The sequence below is a fragment of the Folsomia candida genome, unplaced genomic scaffold (genome assembly GCF_002217175.1).
Source record: "Folsomia candida strain VU population unplaced genomic scaffold, ASM221717v1 Fcan01_Sc007, whole genome shotgun sequence".
In the NCBI taxonomy this organism is placed as follows: domain Eukaryota; kingdom Metazoa; phylum Arthropoda; class Collembola; order Entomobryomorpha; family Isotomidae; genus Folsomia; species Folsomia candida.
In genome coordinates, this window is record NW_019091199.1 from 6,243,221 (window position 1) to 6,269,463 (window position 26,243).

General features: G+C 38.1%; 4 protein-coding genes and 1 long non-coding RNA gene across 20 annotated transcripts in view; 1 reads left to right on the forward strand and 4 right to left on the reverse strand.

Annotated features, from left to right (window-relative positions):
* Positions 1-125: 125 nt before the first annotated feature.
* LOC110852193 lies at positions 126-3,230 on the reverse strand. Its single transcript, XM_022100186.2, has 7 exons — positions 3,038-3,230; positions 2,657-2,957; positions 2,183-2,562; positions 1,862-2,046; positions 1,583-1,738; positions 1,286-1,491; positions 126-1,200 (listed from the first exon to the last, which is right to left on the reverse strand). Exons 2-7 carry the CDS (start codon positions 2,926-2,928, stop codon positions 444-446), a joined length of 1,956 nt encoding a protein of 651 aa, XP_021955878.1. The 5' UTR covers positions 2,929-2,957; positions 3,038-3,230; the 3' UTR covers positions 126-443.
* A 3,507-nt stretch (positions 3,231-6,737) lies between these two features.
* Positions 6,738-11,954, forward strand: LOC110851910 (alpha-1,2-mannosyltransferase ALG9). Of its 12 annotated transcripts, none has more exons than XM_035853435.1 (12): positions 6,738-7,184; positions 7,278-7,551; positions 7,613-7,818; positions 7,885-7,998; positions 8,070-8,180; positions 8,260-8,347; positions 8,434-8,727; positions 8,791-9,034; positions 9,113-9,390; positions 9,462-9,818; positions 10,810-10,857; positions 11,344-11,954. In XM_035853435.1, exons 1-10 carry the CDS (start codon positions 7,141-7,143, stop codon positions 9,741-9,743), a joined length of 1,935 nt encoding a protein of 644 aa, XP_035709328.1. In that variant the 5' UTR covers positions 6,738-7,140; the 3' UTR covers positions 9,744-9,818; positions 10,810-10,857; positions 11,344-11,954. The 12 variants fall into 12 exon arrangements, with proteins under 12 accessions (XP_035709328.1, XP_035709319.1, XP_035709322.1 ...); XM_035853426.1 differs by lacking the exon at positions 11,344-11,954 and adding an exon at positions 9,920-9,985 and having other exon boundaries at positions 9,462-9,841; positions 10,815-10,988; XM_035853429.1 differs by lacking the exon at positions 11,344-11,954 and adding an exon at positions 9,920-9,978 and having other exon boundaries at positions 9,462-9,841; positions 10,810-10,988.
* On the reverse strand, positions 11,839-12,564 carry LOC110851911. The gene is made up of 4 exons (XR_002548090.2): positions 12,405-12,564; positions 12,256-12,329; positions 12,119-12,177; positions 11,839-12,034 (listed from the first exon to the last, which is right to left on the reverse strand). It is a non-coding gene; the product is annotated as an uncharacterized LOC110851911 (long non-coding RNA).
* A 2,183-nt stretch (positions 12,565-14,747) lies between these two features.
* LOC110852549 (protein rolling stone) lies at positions 14,748-17,066 on the reverse strand. Its single transcript, XM_022100650.2, has 4 exons — positions 16,187-17,066; positions 15,745-16,123; positions 15,243-15,402; positions 14,748-15,172 (listed from the first exon to the last, which is right to left on the reverse strand). Exons 1-4 carry the CDS (start codon positions 16,268-16,270, stop codon positions 14,761-14,763), a joined length of 1,035 nt encoding a protein of 344 aa, XP_021956342.1. The 5' UTR covers positions 16,271-17,066; the 3' UTR covers positions 14,748-14,760.
* Positions 17,067-17,624: 558 nt separating this feature from the next.
* LOC110852704 (cyclic nucleotide-gated cation channel alpha-3) overlaps positions 17,625-26,243 on the reverse strand; it is a 57,891-nt gene continuing 49,272 nt past the window's right edge. For 4 of the 5 annotated variants that reach the window (XM_035853604.1, XM_035853601.1, XM_035853602.1 and 1 more), the window contains exons 14-20: positions 25,924-26,061; positions 22,400-22,450; positions 22,249-22,328; positions 22,133-22,169; positions 21,747-21,989; positions 19,061-19,294; positions 17,625-18,971 (exon numbers count right to left, since the gene is read on the reverse strand). In XM_035853604.1, coding sequence (XP_035709497.1) covers positions 18,691-18,971; positions 19,061-19,294; positions 21,747-21,989; positions 22,133-22,169; positions 22,249-22,328; positions 22,400-22,450; positions 25,924-26,061 — 1,064 coding nt within the window. In that variant the 3' untranslated portion in view covers positions 17,625-18,690. The remainder of the gene's footprint in view (positions 18,972-19,060; positions 19,295-21,746; positions 21,990-22,132; positions 22,170-22,248; positions 22,329-22,399; positions 22,451-25,923; positions 26,062-26,243) is intronic. The other variant, XM_035853605.1, reaches the window with a different exon arrangement.

Consider the following 26,243-nt stretch of genomic DNA (forward strand, 5'->3'; position numbering starts at 1 on the left):
GCTTATGATTTCTAATGGTAAACTTTTTCTATTATTTCAGGAAAATTGGAGTCCCTCATATTAATAATATAATTCCTAAGTCAAAAAATACATAATGGATAAATAATGGCAATAACGGCAATGAATGTTTTATGCAATCCTTTATTTAACTGTCAACAAATGAATTAAATTAAATGCATGTATTATGTAATAAAATTATATGTACATACATCAATTAATATTTAATCACCCAATCTTATCAGTAACTAAATCCATGACCCTGGTCGATCATTGGCTGCTACAGGCATGTATAGGAGAATTTAACAAAGAGTGTACAAAATGCACAAATCCTGATCAGAAAGTAATAAAATAAATATCCAAAGAATGGATAACAAACCATCACTAAATTTAAAATAAAAATATTATCATAATTACTAGAAAAACTAACGCTTTTTAGTTTTGTTTTAATTTTTCAATGGAACAGTTGGGGTTGGGATGATCAGCTTCACGAGAAGATTCTTACTTTCGATCAAAGATGTTGTAAGCATCTTGTCCATACACACGATCCAAGCATAAATTAAGTTATCCACAGTTTTGAGATACACGGTAAGCTCTTGTTCCTCTGTAAACTTTTCAACATAGTGATAGACCTCGTCTTCACTTACACCGGGGAGTATTTCGATTGGGATTGAGACTTTAAGAGCAAACGCTTTGTCCTTGCAAAAGTAAGACGGGAGGGGTTTTATCATTGTAGAAGTAATGACATCATAATTTCCATAATCTAGAAAAACGACTTTGTACGCGTTTTTGGCTGGACAAGCCTCTAAAATTTTAGCTCTATAGTAGCGTAAATCATCTTCAATGTTTTGCCTGGCCGCGACGTAAGTTCCATTGGTCAGAGATGAAGGATCCAGTTGAGGAACGTTTTTCCAGTTATTCAAAAATTGGGTCAGTTCTTCACTTACTCCATCCGCTCGATGGTCGTCACCTTCTAGCTGAATACAAATCGAGTCATAATTTTCTATGAAAGACACAACTCCTTCATATTTAACTCCCGACATATATGCTGAGGGGCCACTAAATAATTCCTTCGCAAGATCCTGGTCGATCATTGGAAATTCGTGGTCAACGTTTGTATAGTACTTGCAGAGATTTGGCTTTCTTAAGCCAAAATCGTCAAGAAGTGGCGTCCCTTCTTCTGAAGCGAGGGTCACTACACACCTGGTGGAAGGAGAGAGACGAGTGTAAAGGTTAAAACGCAGTTTAAATAAAATAAATAAATCTCTACTTCTTTTCCTTATCTTACTTTCGAATTTCTCGGGGATCAACGTCATCAATGAAATTTACATGACTAATGTAGCATTCCAGATTTTTTTCAATAATCAACTCCATCAATTTGCCGTTAGTTTCATCTGAAGGAAGTTTGCTCGGGTCCACAGCCAATAGTTCAATTAAGTAGCAGGGTGTGGCTGCTTCAGGAATCTCAACGAGTTCATTCGGAATTTTGAGCATCTAGGACATAATTTGTGACGATTTAATGGGGCATGAACTATGTCATCAGTCAGAGTTGATTAGAGTTTCTATTAATACCATTAAAACTTACGTCTTTTTCCTGAATATTGACAAAATCTCCATAATCTACCAGTTTCACCAAGTATCCAACTGCTGACTTTTGAATAATTGTAGCTCGATAATTCATTCTATCCTCGCCATACGCAACAAGAACAGCATCGCCAATATCCTTTGAAAAGTCCTTCGCCTTTTAGAAAAGTACACATTATTAATAACACAAATTTAATTGAGTGATAAGAAAGTACAAATAACTTTACGTTTGTACAATGCGGTCTTTACTTCGCAGTGACTAGGGAGTAATATTACTTACCTCATTGGAAGTAGAGTCATACTTCAACATTCCAGCTTCAACAGCTTCCATTATAGATGGATGCAGCTGAAGATGAACTTTGAAATTCGATCCCACTTTTGAAACCTTTGTCCCAAAGACTCCGATTTTCTGTCCAATCCAATCACTGTAATCATATCGAGGATACTTTCCAAGCATTTGTGGCTCTAAATTATGTAAAAAAATTACAATATATTAATATATATATATATCTAATTCAATAGTAATATCGCACAATCAGATTTATTAGCAATATTAATTGAGGTCGATCAATATTATGTTAATGAATTGGGAATATTTTACCTTCATCATTGGTGGCATGAGTACTTAGCGGAACAAAATCAGCTAAACCCAAATTCATAACAATTTCGAATCCAACATCCTTCTTGTCACACGTGAGCCGAACTTCAGAGACTCCACGGTCAATTAGAGAAATTGAGAACACGGATGTATTCTTCCCTTGGAACAGCGACTTGTAGTCATACTTTTTCCACTTTTCCTTTTCCTCAAATGGGACAACTTGAGCAAGACGACACATTAGCGAAAGCTTCGGAAGTCGCAAAAGCTCAGTTGACGACGGATATATGGAATCTGCTGAGATTAAAATATCCACTCCTGAATCCACCATATACACGTTCACGCCCTTCTCGTCAACTAAATTGACCTCTGCTCGGTGAAGTTTCCTATGAAGTATACAAAATATAGTTATTATTTTATCGTAATCGTATCGTATGCTAATTAGCAATGACATAAATCCCATTCATTATCATATCATACCCATCCTCAAATTTGACAGTTACAGGAAGTCCGTCCTTCAGACAAGCAACGTCAACCGGTGCACAACCGGCAATTTCGTGCAAATGAATATCCATTGCCTCCTTAATCTGCCTTTGAATCACCACGGAAGTATAATCCATCACGATGATTGAAAAACTGTCCGGGCTAATAGCATTCAGCAATTTGTACGAATACTGCTTATTAATCATCAGTGGACGATCCGGATAGCACCATTCGTCCTTAAGAGTATCCAAATCCTTATCAAGCAACATTTCGGCGTAATCACTCGTCGTACTTGTTCCTACAACAAGAAAGAAAAGAAACGGCGATATTTAACTCTACTTACAAATTTATCTCTAGTTACCTGACCTTTTGACCTACCTGCACGTATTTTTTCTCCCTTTCCCTAACCAAACCTTCCTTCAATTTTTTGTCGACAGGTTCGTAAAAAGATAACCAACGCTTCGATAATCAATTTTTTTTCCTAGAGGCAGTTTTCTTCGGTCGGTGAGGAGAACAGACCAAAATGGTGACTAACTTTGAGTGAAGGAAGAGTGAGAGTGAGGCGAAGTTGGCAATGCCAACTTGGCATGTAGATTATTACAAAAATTATCACAAGGTGGCAGATGCAATATTATGGGATATTTCACTTTCACTTTCAAACTTGCGACTCCCAATCAAAATCAGCGACCAAAAAACTATAAGAGTCGACATTTTCCAACGTTGAAATAATTAATTGAATTACTAAATAAATGTGTTTGCGGCGCACAAGTAGATGAACTAGGCTTACATGGTCTTTCATGTAAAAAAAGTGCTGGCAGGCACTCTAGACATACGCAAGCCAATGACATTATAAAGAGAGCCTTAATTTCTGCAGACATACCAAGCATTAGGGAACCATTAGGGTGTTGTAGGACAGATGGAAAAAGACCGGATGGTCTAACACTAATACCTTACAAACAGGGACGCTCACTAATATGGGACTTTACATGTACAGACACTTTTGCCCCCTCTTATCTCTCTCACACACTTAGACATGCTGGCACAGCAGCAAAACTAGCCGAGACCAAAAAACACAAACTGTACTCTGAACTTAAAACAAACTATATCTTTGTTCCGGTGGCTATCGAGACATCAGGAGTATGGGGGACGGAAGGGTTGAAGTTCATCCAAGATGTTGGGAGGAGGATGAAGGATGTCACTGGACCAATGTCGACAACTTTTCTCATTCAACGGATTAGTTTGGCAGTTCAACGCGGGAATGCGCAATCAATCATGGGAGCTGTCCCCAGTCAACGAGGATTAGAAGAATTATTTTATATTTTAAATCATAGGTCGTTTTATTTACAAAAATCATGTAAGGGGCCGAATGGTGATCTCGGACGCCTATCCGGATCAAGTAAAGGTTTTCCCAACCCACCAACATCGGGTTTTTCCTCTACTCCCCAAGCCAACTAAGTGTATTTCATAGTTTATCAATGCTTATGTTAATAATAAATAAATTGAATTACTTGTAACAATTGTAAACACAGGACATGTGAGGTGTGAGGAGGTATGTTAGGTATGTTAGGTATGTGAAGTATGTATGTATGTGCGTACGGTATACACATGTCAGCCATACATCACCCCTCGTTTTGAAAACCCCCGCTGACCTTTTTGAAACTTTTAATGCACTAAATGCAAGATCATACTGCCCTACTACCGATAAATAGGCTGATTTGATCATTTTCAAGTCCGGTCATTGAAATATTTTCTTCCAAAGATGACCACCTTTTGTGGTTGGGGGAAAAAATTGCCTGGTACTAGTGCCGTTCCTCAATTTTTTTAGTCTGCGGGCGGAGCTCGTGGGGGATGGACGTGTCCCTGGGAGAGCTCCCCATTGCAGCTGCGCCCCTGGGCTTTCCGGCCTCTCTGGGGAGTCGGGCCCGCCCTGCCAGTGTCCGACTCTTCCCGTCGGAAGGTTTGCTCGGGGACAAAGCTGTAAGGGGAGAACCTTACGGGTCGGTCCATCTCTTGAATGCTCTTCCCACTAAGGAGTAGAAGGTCACTACTTGTCGGGCCCAGATTTCGATCTCCTTTGGATATGTTGTAGTACTACATGAGTGTAGAAAAAGTGAAGGAGGGTTAGACTCCATGAGCCCATTTACGCCCGCCACACCCCCTCAAAGGCGCCCAAACCCCCAGAGTTGCCGCACTAAAATCATCGCCAAAAATCGAGTTTTGCTCAGATTTTCAAAAAATTTACATTTTTGTGATCCCAGATAGTTGCTCTATCATACCCAATAGCAAACTCAACTTTTTTGAAATTTCGATTTTTTTCAATACATACCCTTGGTCAGCAAATCTTCGAAAATATTGAAAATTTCAAAAAGTTGAGTTTACCATTGGATATGATAGAGCAACTATCTGGGATCACAAAAATGTAAATTTCTTGAAAATCTGACCAAAACTCGATTTTTGGCGATGAATTTAGTGCGGCAACTCTGGGGGTTTGGGCGCCTTTGAGGGGGTGTGGCGGGCGTAAATGGGCTCATGGAGTCTAACCCTCCTTCACTTTTTCTACACTCATGTAGTACTACAACATATCCAAAGGAGATCGAAATCGGGGCCCGACAAGTAGTGACCTTCTACTCCTAAGTAGACTCACCGGGTGGGGGGCTTGCTGTATAGCGGGGGCGCGCTTGGCAAGTGAGAGGGCCCTCTACCTCCAACTCTTGGGTGACCGGGCTCTTTAGCTTGCACTCCCCTTGGGGCTGGCCGGGTTCCCGAGTTCGAAACCTTAATGGGGGCCGATTTACGGGTGCGTTCCCACCTCGTAAGGCGAGGGTAAGACGAGCCCCCTAGGGGAACGCGGTCGCAGAGGCGGTGACGTGGGCAGGGTTTTCTCGGTCGGCGGGAGGTAGACCCTCGCGGACGCCTTCGGGCGCGAGTGGGTGCCCGCCCGTGCGGAGCACGAGGGAGCGACGTCCTCGTCGTGTGTTCTGGAAACGCCCTTCTAAGGGCGGCCAACAGCTCCCATTCAATACATGCATCTACCCAGAGATCCGTGATTAATTAATCGTGATTAACGGATTAAGGATTGGGATTGGATTAATAATCCTTAATGCTTAATCCCAACAAAAAAATGTGTGAAATCAATCCTTAATCCTTAATCCCGACGAAATATTTTTGCTCCATTAATCCTTAATGCTTAATCCCGACGAAGCATGCCCAAATTATTAATCCTTAATCGTGATTAGGATTAATTCTCACGAGAGATTAATACTGCGAATGAGCAAGGTAACAGTTATTCTCAACCATGTGATATTTTTCCATTCTTTCTACTTTCCTCTCCTGAAATTATCTAGCATGCATTATATTTTTTAACTTTATATTGTTGCTTCCATAAAAGTACTGATTCAATCGTTAATCATGGCGAACAGGAATCTAACTGAACTGAAAGGTTTGCCATTCGTTTTGACCGGCACATTTTTTGATGTCGAAGAACTTGACAAGTCTTGTGGCTCTGTAAAGGCCAGGGGCATAGCTTGTGCACCAAAACTTGCCGTAATTGGCGGGGATATTATTCCAACATTGATTTTTATTACGTACTTAACGCAACACTACTATATATTGCACGTTTTGTAAGTATTTGAGATTTGACACATTAATATCGCTGTGTCGATAATTCTGTGCAGGAAAATAAAAATTATATTAATCCTTAATCATGAATTAATCAGGATTAATTAATCCTTAATCCCGAATTCAAAAGCATTGTGAATTAATCCTTAATCCTTAATCCCAGCAAATTGAATTATTTAATTAATCCTGGACTAATCTAATCCCGGAATAACATTAATCCTTAATCCTTAATCCCACAAAAAAATTCATTAATCACGGATCTCTGCATCTACCTACATTAGTTGGTTGGTAGAAAAATAACAATTACTATAATTAACAATTATTATTATTAACAATTTTTTAGCAGTTCGGAAACTTAGGTTCTCTTCTTCTCAATTTAATTCATAATTAATTAATTACTTATCATTGGAGCAATATAACAAATACGAGCATTTTTAAGCAGTCTTACTCTTACACAATGTTGTTCAACTGAAAATAGTATACATAAAGTGAACGAGTTATGTACTGTGCGGGTGGAGCTTAAACCTACGGCCTCCTGAAGTACCTTGTGCTGAGACTAGGGTTTCTCGTGAGTTTAGCTCCATTCGCACAGCACATAACTAACTCACTTCAAGTTTAGTTACAATTGATAAGGAGTTTTACCAATTTTGCATGGAAAATTTTTCATGAACAGATGAAATGCTCTTGTTGCCCTGTTGTTCAAATGCGGGTGCGCAATTCAATCATCCTGACAGCAAAGCAAATTAAAATGTATCCTTTTGTATAGTGAGATTTTAATTTGTGTAACCAGTTTTAATTTGTTTAAATGTTGATCAATTAAATTGCAATAATTGAGCAATAGGTTAAAGTGTCAAACCTGAAGAATGGGTGGGGGCAGTGGGTCCAAGTCGCGTCACAAGGGGTCGTCGTAAGTTTATATATAATTTTACATTTTTTGATGTGATGTTTTTTTTATTTGAATATCATTGAAATTAATTTCGATTTTTTTAAAATACAATAGAGCCACCAAACAGCCCTATGTGGCATCCAAAACGCCAGAGGATCGCTCAATCTTGGACGATATAGAGGGAACTGGGCGAAAGAAGAAGACACTTCCACCCACCGTCAACAGAACTGCCAATGACGACGACGCTGATTGTGACGACTTTATTCGTGATCCGTACTGGTCGCCGACCCCATATTCTGCTTTCAAACTACTCATTTCGGCTAGATTTGCGGCAGGTTTATGGACAACTATTTCGGATTGTGACGAGACATATAATTACTGGGAACCGGTACGTGTTGAACTAATTATTACGAGTTTTCTATTCGGTGAACTAATTATTTATATCGCAGGCACACTATCTTTTGTATGGGAAAGGGTTTCAAACTTGGGAATATTCACCGGTCTATGCACTTCGATCCTACACCTACATCTTATTCCATGCGGTCCCGGCAAAAATCTACGACTACGTTTTAAGGCCGACACCACTGCTTATCTTCTTCTTTGTGAGATGTTTCCTCGCATTTATTTGTGCCTGTGCTGAGGCATACTTGTATCGGTGGGTAAACTTTACAGATAAATTATTATATGATGAGTTAAAGTCATCTGTCCTATCATGTACTAGATCTGTGCGGAAAAAGTTTGGAGGAAATGTCGCCAGAATCACGCTAGTCACTGCATTGTTCTCGGCTGGAATGTTCATCTCGTCCTGTGCGTTTTTACCATCCGCATTTTCGATGTGAGACTCGTTTTTTGTTTGGACTTTTGTTTGCAAAAATAAGATATACATACAATGTTTTACTTTTCTAGGTACATGACGGCCTTTGCGTTTGGAGCATGGTTGGATGGGCTGGATGAATTGGCAATATTTTCAGTAGCCTTGTCTGGATTATTGAGCTGGCCTTTTGCGGCTTTGACTGGGTAAAGCAATTGGAACGAAAGTAGCGATGGGGCGATGAATACATTTTTTATGTAAATACTTTTTGTGTGCTGTTTTTAGTGTCATAATAGCAGTGGACATTTTGTTGATTAGAAGAAAACTCTTGCTGTTCATTAAGTGGTCAGTCGTATCATTGTTGGTCATTCTGGTATGATTTTGGACGATTTGTGAAACAATATTGCTATTGAAATATTATTTTACTTGTTCTTATGCAATCTGTGTTATGTACCTCAGATCCCAGTAATAGTTTTGGATTCAAACATGTACGGAAAACCTGTGATTGCACCTTGGAACATTGTCAAGTACAATATTTTGTCAAACAAAGGGCCAGAACTGTACGGAACGGAGCCCTGGTCTTTTTACTTTACGAATGGGACACTCAACTTTAATCTTGTATTCGCATCCGCCTTAATATCTCCATTCCTCATGTTGGCCAATTATAAAATGGAGTCAAATTTGATGAAAAAGATGGGAATTGTTGGAACTATCTACGTGTGGTTGTTGGTCTTTGTTCTGCAGCCGCATAAGGTTCGATTTAATAAATATAAAAATTTATTTCATATTTTGAAACCTTTTTTATATCTTTTACAGGAGGAACGGTTCATTTTCCCAGTATTCGCCCTTATTCCGGTCGCAGGTGCTCTTGGAATTGATGCCATGCAAAAAATTGCTGATCTCGTCTGTTCTAAAATTTTCCTCTGGTGGATCCAAAGAGTAAAAGACATTAAAAAAGTTAAGGTCTTCGACTACAGAAAAATTGTATCATCCATTGGCGTCGCTGCTATTCTGACTTCAAGTGTGATTGGGAGTTCAAGAATTCTTGCACTGTATTACGGTGAGTATATACATATATAGCAATTTTACTGTTAATTAAGATATTAATAACTAATTAAAAATTATTATTTAAATTAAGGATATCGAGCCCCATTCGACGTTTATTTCGCTTTCAATCGCGACGCTTCAACACAACGAGCCCTCGCCACCGGCAAAAATTACACCGTCTGCTACGGAAAAGAGTGGTACAGATTTCCAAGCTCATTCTTTCTCCCCAGTTTGGCATGGGATGTACGATTCATCGAGTCAGACTTTAAAGGACAATTACCAGACTTGTATTCACCCTTCGATCCGGCTGGCACGAAAAGAATACCGGAACATATGAACGACTGGAACAGAGAGGAGCCGACTCGATATGTGAGAAAATGTTAAATTAATTGTACAAACAAATTATTATAAATTATACTAAATTATTATTGTATGTCCAGGTCAACATAAGCGATTGCGACTATCTCGTCGATCTCATCGATCCGGACAGATTCTCAGCTAAAGAACCAAACTATGCCGCAAATACTGCCGACTGGAGAATTTTAGCAGAACAGGATTTTCTCAATTCTGCAAAATCACATCAATTTTTTCGTGCATTTTACGTTCCCTGGTTTTCCTCTCAATACACGACCTACGATTCTTACGTCTTTATGAAACGAGTCAGAAAGAAGAACGCCCGGCAGAAAAAAAGAGGAAAGGAATTTACCGAAGACGATATTTGAAGAATCAATCGTAATAAATGAAACTATAACAGCAACTTCAGCGTTCCACCAACCAATAATAATTAGATGGATATAGTAAGTATCTCTGTTAATTCAAGGTTTTTGCACTTGGGGGATTGCTTGGGGATTAATTTGATGCTAAATAATACATATTTACCCCCAAGGAATCCCCCAAGTGCAAAAACCTTGCTGTTAATTATTAGCCTTGTTAATAATTGCTCATTGTTTTTTACTTGTAAATGGTCATGCTTATTATTTAACTAACAATGGAACCTTTTTTCAAGCTACACGAGATAAGCTTAGTGACATATGCTAAAAAATCAAGCTAAAAATTAGAAATGACGTGGTACTTATCTTTCCGTTGAATGGGCACTTGGAGGTCAAATATTTGAGGGCAAAGTTCACAGTAGCGGCAGGTTTTTTTCTCAAGCGGGTGAGCGGAGGAGTGAAAATTTTCTCCTTCGAGGTCACTCTCGCACGCTCGCACTTCATTCAATGCATATTATTTTTGACAAAATTTCACAATCTCGTAAATTGGTGTATACATTCATCTAATTTTATATTTTCTTTTTAAAATCCTACTATCCACCGATCCGTAATAAAAAAGTGCCGATATGTTCAATAAATTATTATTATTTATATTATAAATTAAAATTATAAATCGAATATTATCCTCGAAAACCGCAGAGATGACTACTAAAAATTATAACTGCGTCTAATTATTTAATTAATGTATTAATTAGAAATCATAATCCTTAAAGTTGACTTATTTTTATTGCCACATTTCATTGTATATTTTTGGAAATGCATACTACTAACGAAACTAGCGCGACAGTGAAGGGAGCGGAGTGACCTCGAAGGAGAAAATTTTCACTCCTCCGCTCGCCCGCTTGAGAAACAACAGGCCGCTACTGTGAACCTTGCCCTCAAATATTTGACCTCAAAGTGCCCATTCAAAGGAAAGATAAGTACGTAATTTCTTATTTTTAGCTTGATTTTTTAGCATATGTCACGAAGCTTATCTCGTGTAGCTTGAAAAAAGGTTCCATTGTAAGCAATAAATTAGTTTAGGCAAAATTAGTCAATTGTCATGTGTTAGCCTTAGTCAAAGAAAGTAAGTAAAAGAAGAAGAAAATTGATGTTTGTACCATTCCAAAGAATCCATATAAAGACATTGCTAGTTTTAACGGGGCATTATAGTTTGCTCTGGCCGCTCTATCAGCCAATACAGTCTCTCGCTCAATATTTCTCCGTATGTTGACAACATGCATAATTTTTTGCACAGCTTTTTTACGTTGTCATTCTTATACCGAGATTAAATGTGCACTCAAAAATGTGGAATTTGTTGAATTACAACTAGTGATAGTTGCGCAACAAGAAAATAAGGCCCTTTAAGGAATTGATATGCTACTTTTATTTATATTAATCAATTAATCTCGAGAAAAACAAAATTTTGATGGAAATTGATTTTCGGCATTTAATATAAATAAAAGTAGCATATCAATTCCTCAAAGGGCCTTATTTTCTTGTTGCGCAACTATCACTAGTTGTAATTCAACAAATTCCACATTTTTGAGTGCACATTTAATCTCGGAATTAGAATGACCAGGTCAAGATTTTGCATTTTTTCCTGATTCGTCTCAACTTGTCATAGAGTATGCGTGGTGGGAAGCCACCACCACACATACTCTTCCCACTGGAAACCACTAAAAACATAAACAATGCCAGATGAGATTTGCAGTTTTTTGCAAAAAATTCAAAATTCCCACCGAAACTTGTGAACTTTTTACCCCACCGAGTTCATCAGTTTCGCCACTATGTGATTTATGAGGATTGGTTTAACATAAAATATAGTCAACTCTTAAGCAAAGGCGTGCTTTAGCATGTACATAAAGTAAATATGCAAATAGTGAGTGATAATATTTATGGTTGTGTCCATACGTTTACAGTTGTGGCGTAGTTTATTAATTAATAGTTATTTATTTATGATGATGATGAATAATGCCGCAATAAATCAGGCACCCAGAGTGCAACGATATGCATATGAAATCAAATGAAATAGGATACCAATAAGACATGAAAAATCACTCGGTTGTTAAATTTTCTAAGTGAGTGTTTCTTTAATTCGTAGTAAAGACTTTAGAAGAAGACTTTACATGGTAAAAACAATTTAGAAGATGGATAATAAAAATCCGGGGGCGGTCCAGTCAATTATTTTTCGATCAAATCAGTCATCTACTTCTTGAAGTAAGAAAGTCCTCCGTAGCTGTAAGCTGGGTATCCAGAGTAGCCTGCGCAAAACAATTAATAATTTAGCCAAATCGTTCAAAATCTCATAATTTTGATGGTAAAACCAATATATTTAGCATGCATACCATAGACTCCGCTGGAGTAACCGGTGTAGGCAGGGTAGGCATAAGAAGAGTATCCGTATCTAGAAATGGGAATGAAAATTTAAATCAATATTTTTAATTTTGGAACGAATTTTCAAAATTATCTTTCAAAAACTCACGAGGGAACGTAGCTGCCATAATAGCTGCCGTAGTATTGGGCAGAGGCAGCGGCGACGATGGCGAGGAGAACCAACTAAAAGATTCAAAATTGTGTAAGGCTCGAAAATATTTTCGAAAAATGGGAAATTCCACTCTTTTAACAACTTACGAGCTTGAACATCTTGAAGATTTTGTGGGGTAGCTTAAAGCTGAAGTTTACGAGAAGAGATTAAGATTGCAGTTGTGGCGAAACTGAATTGATAACTCGTACCTGGAATAGCTTCGTATTTATACCTGAGCCCCAACCGGACCACAAGCCGACCCCGCCCAAACATACCAAGCTGTGCATCCAACAATACATACTGAAGACGCTACCTGCCAACCAATTAGCTGTGATTCCTCGCAGGTAACAAATATGTACACGTTATTACACTAGATGTAAAATTTGGTCATGAGTTGACTTGACGCTATACAGCTTTTGGCATGTAGTACCACCACCCGTTCCAGAAGAGTCGTACGACATTAGGCAAAAAATAAAAATAGGATGATGATACACAACCGAGTTCAATAGATGATGAAGATGATCACTATAAATTCCAGACCACCCCCTTGGCATCAAATATCTGTATTCTCTCTCAATTCTGTAAAAAAAGTTACATCACTAGACAGGATTAACTCTTGGAAAGTTGTACATTCGGCCTTGACGTGATCTCGTCTTCTTCTTCTGGATTGGATCTGGTGGGATACATAATTGATGGAATTTTGATTGTAGATTTCATCCCAAATTTTTTGAGGTGGGTTTGATGATTTTATACTTACTTATATAACTAACTGCTCAATTTTGCATACTGGATTTATTGTACCGGCCGGCTCTGTAATTTTGTGGCGTGGCGTGGCGTGGTGGTGATGATACATTACACATGACCCACAATTTTTACAGTCATTATTTTATTTATTAACCATCCGTCCAAGTTTCATGAGAGGTTGCAAGTTAATTATTATTGCAATCATCATCCGTAATAATAAATGTTACTGGTTGAGATCATATTCTTAATATCGTATCATGCAGAAGAATCTGATTTGAGAATTTTCTTCACAAATTTACCTGCGGTATCGCATCTTATCTCTGATCGATTGCAGTCCGTATAATTTGCAAAATTTGCATGATACATCCACGTGTAATTAAATATGTAGGTAGCCAAAATTCATTCCAGTTTATAACAAAGTTACATAGGTGTTTGTGTTGATATTATTTTATATGGAATGCTTGCATGGAAAAGTTGCAAATCGGGTTTTTGAAGGCTGTTGAAGGTTGCCCTAAATTTTTTGCAAGACTGGAATTTAGAATCTTCTGCCCATGCAATGTGCTGGCAATCTTACCATGAAATGCTGCGATTTTTTTGTATATACGTGGATTGAATCTAAAAATCTTAACGTGCTAATTTGCATATTAGGAAAAGTTAAGTTTTCCCGTCATTTCTAATTTTACGGCAATAATCACTGCGAAACTTGAGATTTTATTGGATACATATTACTTATTTCATGTTTGCAATTATTGAATATTGCCAAAAATTCAGGGCACAATAGACCAGCCCGTTTTAGAAATATTACACGTAACGTGACATAAATGGGATGTGACGATCACTATAAAATTAGTCCGACTAAATGACCAACCTTACCACACCAAAACTCAAAACACACCACAAAAGACGTGGTGCTACTATTTTTATTAATTTACGTTTGTCATGCTCGCATGTGTAATGACGTGGCTTTTGGACTATTATGACTCTTCTCGAAGAAAGAAGAAACAGGTTGAAGGTCACACATACTACATAAATTAGTAGCCACTTATTATGTATGTACTATTGGGTAAATATCAAGTGGAAATTATGGCTAAAACTGGTCCAGGCAAATACATTAATTTTGTATTTGACAGGAGCACAGTCAGAAAATTGTGGAGATATTTTATATTGACGTGGGTTTGAGAAAAATGAGAAAAATGAGACGATCAAGTCAAGCAGTGCTCACAATGCGAAGTTCACATTCATCAACGAGGAGGCAACATGAGACGCTTCGATTATTTAATATTCTGCGTTGAGCAACATACATTTTGCGTACGATGAGAATGAGACGGCGTGGAAAATACATTATTTTTTGCTTCACATTCCGAAATTTGATCATTCCCATGTAAGTATTTGAGCTTGAGGTTGATGCCTATGCTATATATTATGCGTAGTAATACCGAAAATTCTGCCTGATTCTGCATCTCCAACTACATCATGTACATGCAAAAAGCATCCGGGTGAGAGGTACCATGTATGTACTAAACGTTTGCAAGGTCAATCTTCTCATCACATAGTTAATATCACAATGGCAAAAGTGACTGGTGGGTGAGTTAAGCATGTTATGTATAATATCCCAACTTTTTTCAGTAGTCCAGTCCAAAATGCTTTGTTTCATTTCATGTTTGTCACATCACAATCGTAATAATTTTGTCACGCATGAATGCAAATTTACTTCTGATCTCACACTTTATTCGTTATTCGTTCAGCTTCTGTTGAAAATGTGTTGTAACCTGGGAGCGATTTAGTTTCCAGTTGATCCGATTCCTTCAGCCCGCTTTCTGAATCTTGGACCAGGGTTGGGTTATCGAAGGCCATGTTGGACCCTTTTCTGGCCTCATTTGTGGTAACATCGTCCGGACTAATGGTCAAATTTCCTCTCCCGGCGCCACGTCCCCCGACGACCAATTTCCTCGCCAAGAAGACCCTGAGACGGTACACGCCCCATCCCATGACCAAGTGGAGCAGACCGGCCCCCAAAATCCCGACGACTGAGGCGACACTCGCCATTCCCGGCTTATGTCGCCAGTTCAGCATGGAGTAAATATATTCTAGGCCTTGCGCGTATTGTCCGTTTCCTACCTCGTACATTCCTCTGGATGGATAGATATTTTAAGATAAGATACAATTTTTAGGTAGGATAAGGTAAGATAAGGTTGTCTTACGAAAAGAAAATGTACAGAAATCCCACAATGATGGGGAAGATCATGTGACTTATTCGGATCGGGACCGCCATGACCATCACATCCAGCAACGCTACGGGAGAGTTGAACGCATGAACGATAAGATCACTCGCAACCTCGCAGGTCGTGTGGTCCTTGAAACCTGGGTGAAATTGGGGTAGAAAATTGGTATAAATATTTTTAGGTTAAGCTTTGTCTTTAGTGTTTCGTTTTTTTGTGGGTTAGCTACATTTTTTGCACTGCAAAGCAAGAAATGCAAGAAATGCGAAGTGCAAGAAACTGGGAGAAAGTGCAAGAAATATGCGCAATCCAGGCACGCGCCGTGTGAAGTACGGCGGCGTAGTTTCTTGCGCTTTGCATTTCTTGCAGGTCAAAATACCTGCAAGAAACCACTTTCTTGCCGTTATTTCTTGGAAGGTGTTTGTTACTTGCACCCGAAACACTGTTTATATTATTTAAAATGTACATATTTCTATATACTCACTTCCACTAAAGATGAACATCCAATACCCCAACGTCACGACGTACGGGACGACCACGATGAGGTTGACACCAACCCAGATTATCTTCTCCGCCCAGGGGAGACTGGGGTCGGGGTTGACGGCGGAGCTGGAAAAAAGACGATTTTCCACATTTTCTCGCTTCCACCGCACCCACACGAGTCGAAAGAAGAATAACGCCGTGTAGATTAGTTGGAGGGTGAATGACCAATTTGTGAGGAAGATGAAGTACAGGTTGATGTCTTGGGTGCAGTACATGTTGTAGATCGTGCCCCCCAGAAAATAGGCCAACATGCCGAACCGGAAGGCGAGATAGGGCAGGGAAACGTTACATAAGCGATCGGAGGGGTTGAAACGTTCCCACTTTGGATAACCCAAATTTTAAGGATAAGCTTGCAGAATAAGGGGTTATGCATTTTTGCTTACCTCGCTTTTCCAAAAGTAAATCTCCTCGGTCGTATTCATGTTAAAGTTGGCTTTTAATTTTTCTAATGGCTTCATTTTGCTCATTTTGGTAATATTTATCTAGGATTACACGATTTTACAGGTAAGAAAAATTTTGAATACTAATTAATCTCGGTATGAATTTAGGTTCAGAATAGAATTTAAAAAAATTATTAATGCTATAATGTAAAATTTTAAATACAAGTAAAAATTTGACCCGGAGTTGGTCCTGATTTTTCTTGTAAAACAGAAAACTTAAGACTAGACGCTTATTTTAATTTCCATGAGAAGTTCGAAAAACAATTTTTTAGTCACGTACAAAAATTTTAAAAATATCACTTTCGGAATTTCACTCACTCAACCACTAAAAAAATTCATGCAAGTATTTATTAACAGAATGGAATGTGTTGTTACTGTAAAAATCATCATGTGCTCGAAAGAGTTACGTAACAGCCTGCATGATAAAAGGCTTATCTTGCCAAACAAAAATGATTAATGTTATCAAGCAAATATTTAAATGTCAAGGTAGTAAAAAATGTGACACCTCTTACGAAAACTTACAAAATATTTAAAAACTTGTAAGTAATTAATATTGATCGATTAATTGCACCAATAAACAAAATTTTTCACCTTGTCGTTCTCCATAAATTCTTTCATGAAGGCCGGATCCAAGCTATTTTGCGAATGCGACTAATTTCAATTGTATTAATTCAGCCTTGCCCTCTCAACAAACAAACAATTTTATGCCGTGAAAAAGCCGTTAAAGAAATCGTATAAAATACCTAATTCCATTGTATTTTTATGAAAATATGACAATAATTATTTTCATTATAATTATTATCCTGCTGACGTATATCCATTTAAAAATTTCATTTTTATTTTTTCCACAATTTTTCTCCACCCACAAATTCACCTTCTTCTTCTTTTATTCTTTTTTCCTCCCTCACATTATTTATTTATTCAGAGTTAATTGTTCGTTGGCGTTTGATGTCTTGTTTTATAAATCTCATAATTTATGTAAACTTTACATTGCGTCGCTGGCTATTGTAAAATCATCTCCCTCGACATTTTCCAATACATAATATTTAATAATAATAAGTAATAAATAATACTAGATACGACCACCTTGATTTATACTTTCACTGTAATTAATTATTGTGTAGTGAAGAATTAGTTAATATATTTTTAAATATATATAAAATGAGAAAATGTATTATTTTACCTGAAAAATCATAGTTTATCTGATTCTTTTTTTAAGAAAAAGGTTACCTCATCTGGATTATTTAATAAGTAAGTTAAGTAGGTGAGAAAGACAGCATCTTCTTCTTCTTCCAGTTCAGTACATTTACAAGTAATTTATAAAATACATTATCCGTTAAAATCACATTTTTCGTCAGATGCTGCTAATTACTTCTCTGCCTGTTTGACTGGATGCTTAGTTTTCTTTCTCAGTAATGAGTAGTTTTTCAAAGTTGTGGATATTTAAAAAGAGAGAAGACGTTAATGTTTCGTAATCCAGTTATTTTTTTGCAAGTTTTTTAAGTGAATTTGGAAGATATTAAATTGATTACTTATTAGTTACAAAATTGCATAAATGGGTATTTGAGAAAGTGACGACGACAAGGTTACTTACAGTTTGTGTGGCTATTTTGTAACATATTTTTATTAGTAGTACAACAGTACGAGTACAAGGTGCGGATAGTGATAAGTAATTAAATATTTGATTAAAATTTACACTAATTAATTATTTACCCCTACGAAAAATCATGTTTATTTAATAAGTCTCACTGCGTCATCATATTCATCACTCAATATCATCATCATCATATCATCATGACCTGACAATTCCTAATTTTAAGACTAGAAAAACCAGAATATTTTTATCACAAATTATTAAACCATCTGCTCTCATTAAGAATCTAACTAAGAATTAAGAATAAAAAGTTTTATGTATGTCTTTGGCACCTTGTTCTCATCCTTCCGTTAAGAAAACTAAGTATGTATGTTAGTCATGAATTGTTTTTTAAGGACTAAAATGTGTTGTGTGCTATTTTACATAATCGCTGTATTATTATTTTTAGCTTAATAGGCCACCGCGCGACTATCATTATTTATTATTATTATTATTACAATGTAGAATAGTTAATTACTACATATTTAAAAGTCGGTATGGTCATTATTTGTGTACTTATTGGGAATGTTTTTATGGGTTAAAAAGTATAAAATTTTTTGGTGTTTTCAACTGGTTTGGTTGGTATTACAAATCAGAGAGTAGAATAGATTATTATTTTTTTTCCTAGGTTTTGTTTTTATCCTCATCCTCAAAGGTTTTGTTAGTTTTTGGCATATTTTCTTGGTCAATAATAATTCATTGATGTTGTAAATATGTAGATTTTTATATACAAATTGGAATCTACATCTTAATTTATGTTAAATAACAATGATAACAACAAGAATAATAATAAAAAGATCTCATTTTGGTGGTTTTAAATGGCGGATTCCTTATTCCGTTCCTCATCCGCGCTCGAGGCCGCACTGGAAGCGCCGCAAATATGCATTTCAATCTCGGCCAAACGATGCTCAACTTCCCACTGTTGCTGGGAAAGTTTTAAATTAAGAGTTGCATTTTCCGTCTCCAATGTCACGAGACGTTCCCGCAGGCGGCGAATTTCTTGGAGGAGGGCGGCATCCTGTGTGGCGTCGAGTAAGGCGGAGACGCCCATCATCATGTGACTAGAACTTCCCGCAGATCCGGATAATCTTCGAACTGGAGGAGATACAATTTGTATTTTTAGTACAAAAAAAATTTTAATTGAAAAAATTAATAAATTTCCGAGAATTTATATATTTCCTTACCCGTGGAAGGATGAGGATGATGGTGCTGCTGGAAGAAGACATGGTCCGCGGAGAGGGGTGAAATTGAGAGGTGGGACGACTCGTGGTCCGGCACGTGTAGGAATGACGACGGCGTGACGCCACCCCCGCCCGGGGCAGCCATCAAATTAGCCGGGGAAAGGACGGTGGCCGTACTTCTCGATGCGGCAGATGCCATCCGAGCATCACTTTCGCGTGAGGAAGTTACACTGGCACCTAGCCAAACCAATTACCAAATTATTACTCCAAAAGCTGAAAAAGAGAGAGAGCTAGGTTCCATCCAGACGAGGAGGAAATAAAAAAAATGGGGTGAAATAAATGCAAGAAAAGAAAGAAATGCAGTTGATGCAGTGTGCGGGTGGGTGAAGGAAAGTTGGATAAGTAATGGAGGATTGAGAGGAATTTGGCTAAATAGTTTTTGGAAGATATTTGTGACAGAATTGTACCCAAGTCCACCAGGCTAATCAATTCAATCATGTCTACATAACAAACAAAATTCTCTCATTTTCTTTACGAGACAAGAATGTCTCTTAAAGTTGAGCTTTAAAATCCAGTCCAATTTAAAGTTGAGTATTTCACTTTGCCTTTGACTTTCTCTTTACTTTACCTTGGTCTTCTTCTTCTTCTTCGCTTTTCCTCCATCCAAAAAACCTGATCGATCGATCACTCTTTCCTTTTGGCTGCGTTTCTTATATAACTTTATTTCTCTTTCCGTTTAGCACACGGAGGACTCGGCGGATCGTAGACTCACTCAACTTGGGAATTTGGACGTGGACCAAGAATAAGGACGAAGAATGTGGACATGATATACACTCGAATTGGTTGTGATACCTTGCCCCGAGTGAAAGTGAGACTAAGCGAAAATGGACAACTTTTCCCCTCCTCTCAGGCAGGTATCATATTCTGTATCACTAATTCAGATCATGTGTCAGACGGGGATTATTATTGATAAGTTGGTAATTATCGGTTTTGAATATAAGTACTTAAGTAATCGCCTTAAAATGCGGGGAAGGCTTTAAGTACTAGTGGAAAATATTATACGTATCGTGCCAAATTATGATCCAGCCTGAATAAAATGCAGTTTGATACGATGACAAGCATACATAAGCACTTTTGATGGCATGATTAACTCCACTTTTTCCAGGATCAAACAATTTTGGTCATGTAAGAAAATATCGTCCATCCAAAAACTCGAACGCAGCAGCTTCTTATCCCAAGAACCCAACAACCTTCGTGGCTGAAAGACATCGTCATAACCAAAATGAGGCGTCTTTTCCCCACAAACAAAGAAGCGAAAAGTGGAAAAGAAAGCCGTGTATGTAGCCGTGTAGCTACTTAAATTTCGTGAAAACAGTTCGTGACTACAAACCACCAAACTTTACTTTATTCTCTTTTCTCCTTTGTTAATGCCGTCTCAAAAAATTGTAAATTAGCTGGGTCGGCCTGACTGGCTGGGCTGCTTTGTAGGGGAAAAAATTACTTACTTGGGGCTGTAAGCATTAAAAATCCACTCTATTTCTCTTTTCCTCCTCCTCCTCCTCATGATGAAGCTGGTTTGCATTCTAATCATGAAAGTTCAAGGTGGTTGAGTATGTAGAGAAGAAAGCGCTACACTGTATGTCCCGGCATGTGCAAGTTTCCACTCTAAAAGTGTGGAAAGGCAGAGGCAGAGGAGGAGATGGAATATATAACTTGTCTTAAAAAAATGGGAAATTACTTGTTCACCAAGGAAAAGAAGTGGATGCATGCTTGAGATAAATTAAAACTTTGCCAGCCTAAAACTACTCATACAGCAGCAGCTTCACCTCATTTATGTGAACAGGCTGTTGCTACTGCATGAGAGTTGATTGGCTTGGCTTGCTGGGTCTCATTTCTTCACGGAGAAAAGCATACACTTCTGCCTCGCACATCGTGAATAAAATCGAACGAGAGATGAGCTAATAGTAGTTACTAAGTAGGGAAGGAAGGAGAGGAGAAAGCAGAGCCACCGTGCAAGAAGTAACTAGTTTTAAATAAGGAGAAAACTTTTTCACTCGAGCCCAACAACTAATGACTTTCACTACCGTTTTAGGAATTAAGTGTGCAGTTTGGTAGGTAGGTAGGTTTTACCGTGTATTGAGAGAGTCGGTGCCAATTATGTATGTTTCGAGAATTAAGTAATGTGTGTATAGTATGTAATGTAGGATTATACGGGGAGGAAATATTTGGGGTAAAATGGGACAGGATTTGTGAACAGAAAAGAACTATGCACACTCGTAGAAAACTGGTATTAATTTATTACTGGCTGGAGTACATAAATATATGACTCTTCTGTCGGTACTGGTAATAACGGGGGTTACCGTTTAGTAATGTTGTGGCAATGAAAAATTTACTCCTCAGAAACAAACTACTACCAATACGGTAGGAATTTATTACCAAATCAATACCAGTCCGGAGTATATATGCCACTCTACCGGATGCTTTACAGTGTATATAACTCTGCCAAAGCGGTATTAACAAGTACTACCGTGTAGTAATGGCTCAGTACTAAAGTTGTACCATATCGGTAGCAAGTTTACCACTCACCAAAAAATTACTACCAATCCGATAAGAATTTATTACAAAATCAATACCAGTCCGAAGTATATAAGTAACCCTACCATATTTCCAAAACTATCCATATTTTTACCTGAGGTATAAAAGTTAATTTTTGGAAGATGTCCCTTATTCGACTTGTCCTCCTCGGACGAGGGTATGGAGGAGTTTGAGGTGGCCGAATTTTGTCCATGTTGTCCATGACTGTGATGGGCGGCGGAGGACATTATTAAGGGCTTGTTCTCGGGTTCTTCAGGGTTGACCCACATCTCCTCGAGAGGCACTTGACCCAGCGTCTCCACCAAACCTGGGGTCGAGTTACAGCGGCCCAAAGCGGCTACATTATAAATATCAGAGAGAAAAGAGAAAGGATTCATGCAGACAAGACGAGACACGACACCCACACACGTACATCACTCCCCAGACTGGGAGGAGTTTTTTTTGCGGTGGAAAAAGTGCAGAAAAACACACAAAACTCACCTTTCTCCAAGGGCGCTTTCTTATACTTTTCGAGTCGCTGTGTTAATTAGAATAAAAAAATATTAATCACTCAATTACAAAGACATATTAGAATAAAAGTACCAATTGTTTGTTACCTTGCAAGCTATTGCTTCCAATCGGACCCGCGCTGCAGGATATTCTTTGAGGACATCCCACATGTCCGTTTTTGACAGGACTAGAAAAAAATGTAACATTTCTTATCAAATAAATTCCAAACGCATCCATATTTTGAGATGTACTACTAACCGAATAAATCACTGTAACCCACAGATCGAACTGAAGCTGTCCGTCGGTTACCTGAAAAGAATAAGAAATAAAAGAAGCATGTAGGAAACCCAAGAAATATATTTCATTCTTTTTCTAAAATAAAACACGAGCAGGAGACAGAAACTCGACTCAATTTTTTCGTCTTAAAACAACTAAGGGAAAGTTAAATACTGCGTAAAAGTAAATTCCCTTCCTCAAATTCATTTCCGCTTTTACTCCTCCAAAATTAATGCGACTTTGTCGTCGTCGTCAACGTTGGGGCAATTATACCGAAGCGAGTAGAGTAAAGTGAGTGGGCTTGTTATGCAGAGAATGAATATCTGTCCATGTTTTATGTAAAGATTTTAAAAGCTTTTCCTATCTCGTCCCATTTGTTCCTCGAGTGTTGACTGTTTGTCCAATTATTTTGAGAGTCAACTTAAACAATTTTGTTGTTTGGTAGGCAAATGAGCGAGTGAGCCAGCGTAACGTGAAGGAAAAGCAAGGTTTGTTTTTGCTTGGATTGGATCCCTTTAAAATGTAAAGTGGCTCTGATAAATGAAATGTGGCATCAGTGTCAATATCAGGAATTACATGTATGCATTATGTATTTGCACAATAAATACGTTCACTACAAACCGCACCACGAGGATATCAGCCCCCGCAAGGTGAACCGTTTCCCAGCATTTGGCGTGTATGTGGTCGGGTATGATGTGTATTTATGTAGCTCGGAATTGCAAATAGTGAAAGTAAATTGAAACTGGGTCTCTGTTCTTGTTGGTCTGTTGGGACTTGTACTTACCTTATCCACCATATATATATATGCATATCTGACTATTTATACATAATGTCGCCCTGTGTGAATATACGGATCCAATCCAATCCAGCAGCCAGCTTTCACCAAGTCTGCTTTTACCAATGATTGATTGCTAATCCAACATAATCTCGTTCGCTCGTCGGGTACGTACGTTCCATAACTAACGAAATAAGCTAAGGGAAAGTTGGGTGTGCAATTAATAAAGCCGGTCTGAAACCAACCAGTGAAATTGGTTTAATTTCTGCAAATATTTAGGTTACAGATTGGGAATATTATGCCTTATGTAAGGCACATATTTGCAAAATGACACATTTGCAAAATTTCTCTCTCTCTGTGTAATATAAAGTAAACCATTTTTTATTCTCTGCGAACATGACTGGGAGCAGAGAGAATAATATAAGAAATGTGAAAAATCCGCTCAACTTGTTCCTTAAGAGGGGAACCACTTTGGCACTAAATCACCCGATGTGTCTGTCCTCACCGTGCTCTAAATCTCCAACTTTTACTTTCAACTGTGACTTGTGACTATGCGAATACTGAATCAGTCGCCGCGGAACCAGCGAGGGACAATGTCCCCACGGTTGTTCGATGTCCCCATCATCTCCCCATTTTATACAAACCCTTCCCTCCCTTATCGTACAATGTCAACGTCCCCACAGCTTCCGCGGCCACTGCATGAGAAGCATGAGAAGTATATCGGAGCAGCGGTGTGTGTTCAATTTTTAATGCCGGTCTTCAATTCCTTCTTATACTCCTCGTACATAAATCTATTCATGTCATCAATCTGTTGGGCTCAAACTTAGTTTAACTTATGGAGCTAATCTCTCTCCCCTCTTTTTCCTCCATCACGCACCACTACCACTTTATCCTCCGCCTTCACCTTTGCTTTGGGTCGGATTGAAATTGGATAATTTGGATTTTGGAGAGAGAAACTAATCCGAGACGACATAAATACTTTCACTTCTCGGGGGCCTTCTTTTTCCGTTTTGCATATTGTTTTGGCACAAGTTTTACTTTCTACGACGTACACACGTAGGGAAGGAACTTTTACTATTTTGTTGATCGACCCCCTGCAATCATAACTAAAAACGTAGCTGGGTAGGCATGGCCATGGCACCTGTGTAATGGGAAAGAAGTTATTCTGACTTGCCCATTTAATAATGCGACTTTCTCCCCTTTTGTGTACGTAAGGACAAGAATGTGCGTGCCGTGTTTGACGATTGTGGTAAGAATGTGTCCCAGGCATGCCATAAGTTGGGTGGAGGGGAAAACTATGGATGTAAGTTGGCACAAAACTTTTCATTTTTAATGCTCATTTCGACAATGTCGCAATAAAAAGTATAACCCACGGTGCAGCCCTACATATTTAGCTAGAGTCAACTTGTTATTAATAAGTAATTGAGGTGGGTAAACTTTTTACATTTTGCGACAGATTTTGTTTAGCTGCGAAATTGATTCCTAATTTTGCATATTCTCCTTGTGTGCAAAATTTCAAATGGATTGAATAACCGTAATCGATAAACAGACAATCATGACGGGTACTACATAAGCCCTGACTCAGGATAAGGTTAAAAAATGACATCAAACGAAATAATTGAACCTGATCAATCACAACCGAAAATAATAAATTAAATATTTTTTTTTCATATGAAACATTGGGCAAAAATATAAAAATCTCATCGCTAATTCATGCACAGCAAAAATAAACACATAACATACTTCACAATCTTTTTCTCGTCTAATTTGTGCTACTTTAAATTCCTAACACAAATTTAAATCAAGTATGACCTCCAAGTCCAACAATATACATTTCTGTATTGATTTTAACCCACATTTTCATAAATACTCCAAAAATATTACACCCATGAAACATTCGTCTCACCCAAATGCCTACATATTTATGCACGATCAACATATGTACCATTCCTACACCAAGTTCCCTCCCCAACCAAATAATTTCTCCGCTCGTATATGTCCACACAATGGTTTTCTTTCCCTACTTTCTATTTACCTACTTTACTTTCACCCGTCACACAGTCCAGTCACGCCAAGTGGACATAATGTCTCTTACTTTATTTAGGAGTGAGTGAAGTGAGAACAGAGTCCGTGTGTCACTTTCAACAAAGCTCCTGCTGCTGCTGCTGCTGCTGCTGCTAATTCCTTTGTATTTGTTCCCTTTCTCCATCCACCACCAACTTCCTCTCTCTCCCACTATTATTACGTGGGTGAAGGGTGGGTGGCAGGCAGTTGTACGTAAATAAACAAGTCACAAGAAACAATAATGTTCTGTTTTTTTCTGTGTGTCCCGTAAGTTTTCCTGTATTTGAGCTGACTCAACTTTTCCCAGGGAAGAGAAAAAAAATCAGCAACAAACAAGAACTCGAGAATGAGTAGTAAAAGTCAAAGGAGTAAGTGTAAAAATGTGCTTTTCCCTTGTCGTAAATACATATGTCACTTTCAATTTGATGGGAATTTCATTTCAGTTATTGCGTAATGGAAACGCATCAAATTTTGAGGTTGGTTCGTAGTGAAAATGTAATGTAATGTAAACTACACCAAGAAGGAAATCAGGAGCGGAGTCGTGTTATCTATCCGTCCAGTCAGTCAGGCATGTGGGAATCAATCTGTTTTTCGTTCAGGTTGTTGATGTCATGTTCCAAATTGAATTTTGAACCGAACCTGATGTAAGGTAGGAATAGTTTCGTACCTGCAGTTCCCATATTGAGGATTGAGATTTCTCCGAAATATGAGCCCGGCTTGAGGGTGGCGAGCACCGTTTTCCCGTCGTCTGCTACTACTTGGAGTCTTCCCCGGTTCACGATGTACATTTCTTTGCCAACCTCACCTATTAATTAAGGAAAATATAATTATAATTATGACGGCGTATGCATTTCATAATCATATTAAAAAACTTCGTTATCATGAGTATGTTAGTGGAGGTATGAGATCATTTTGACCTTTAGACTCATTATAATTTCGCTATTTTTAGGTGATATTTTGGCAAAATTGGTAAGTTCAAGGACAAAT

Coding starts and splice junctions, on each gene's coding strand:
- LOC110852549 (XM_022100650.2), bottom strand. CDS start 16,270: ATGAGCAAAATGAAGCCATTAGAAAAATTAAAAGCCAACTTTAACATG. Junction 15,403..15,744: donor GATGTTCATCTTTAGTGGAA/GTGAGTATATAG, acceptor AATTTCACCCAG/GTTTCAAGGACCACACGACC. Junction 15,173..15,242: donor TTTCTGTACATTTTCTTTTC/GTAAGACAACCT, acceptor CTATCCATCCAG/AGGAATGTACGAGGTAGGAA.
- LOC110852193 (XM_022100186.2), bottom strand. CDS start 2,928: ATGTTGCTTGATAAGGATTTGGATACTCTTAAGGACGAATGGTGCTAT. Junction 2,047..2,182: donor TCATGCCACCAATGATGAAG/GTAAAATATTCC, acceptor TACATAATTTAG/AGCCACAAATGCTTGGAAAG. Junction 1,739..1,861: donor ATGACTCTACTTCCAATGAG/GTAAGTAATATT, acceptor CTTTTCTAAAAG/GCGAAGGACTTTTCAAAGGA.
- LOC110851910 (XM_035853435.1), top strand. CDS start 7,141: ATGGGTGGGGGCAGTGGGTCCAAGTCGCGTCACAAGGGGTCGTC. Junction 7,552..7,612: donor CATATAATTACTGGGAACCG/GTACGTGTTGAA, acceptor TTTATATCGCAG/GCACACTATCTTTTGTATGG. Junction 8,728..8,790: donor TTGTTCTGCAGCCGCATAAG/GTTCGATTTAAT, acceptor TATCTTTTACAG/GAGGAACGGTTCATTTTCCC.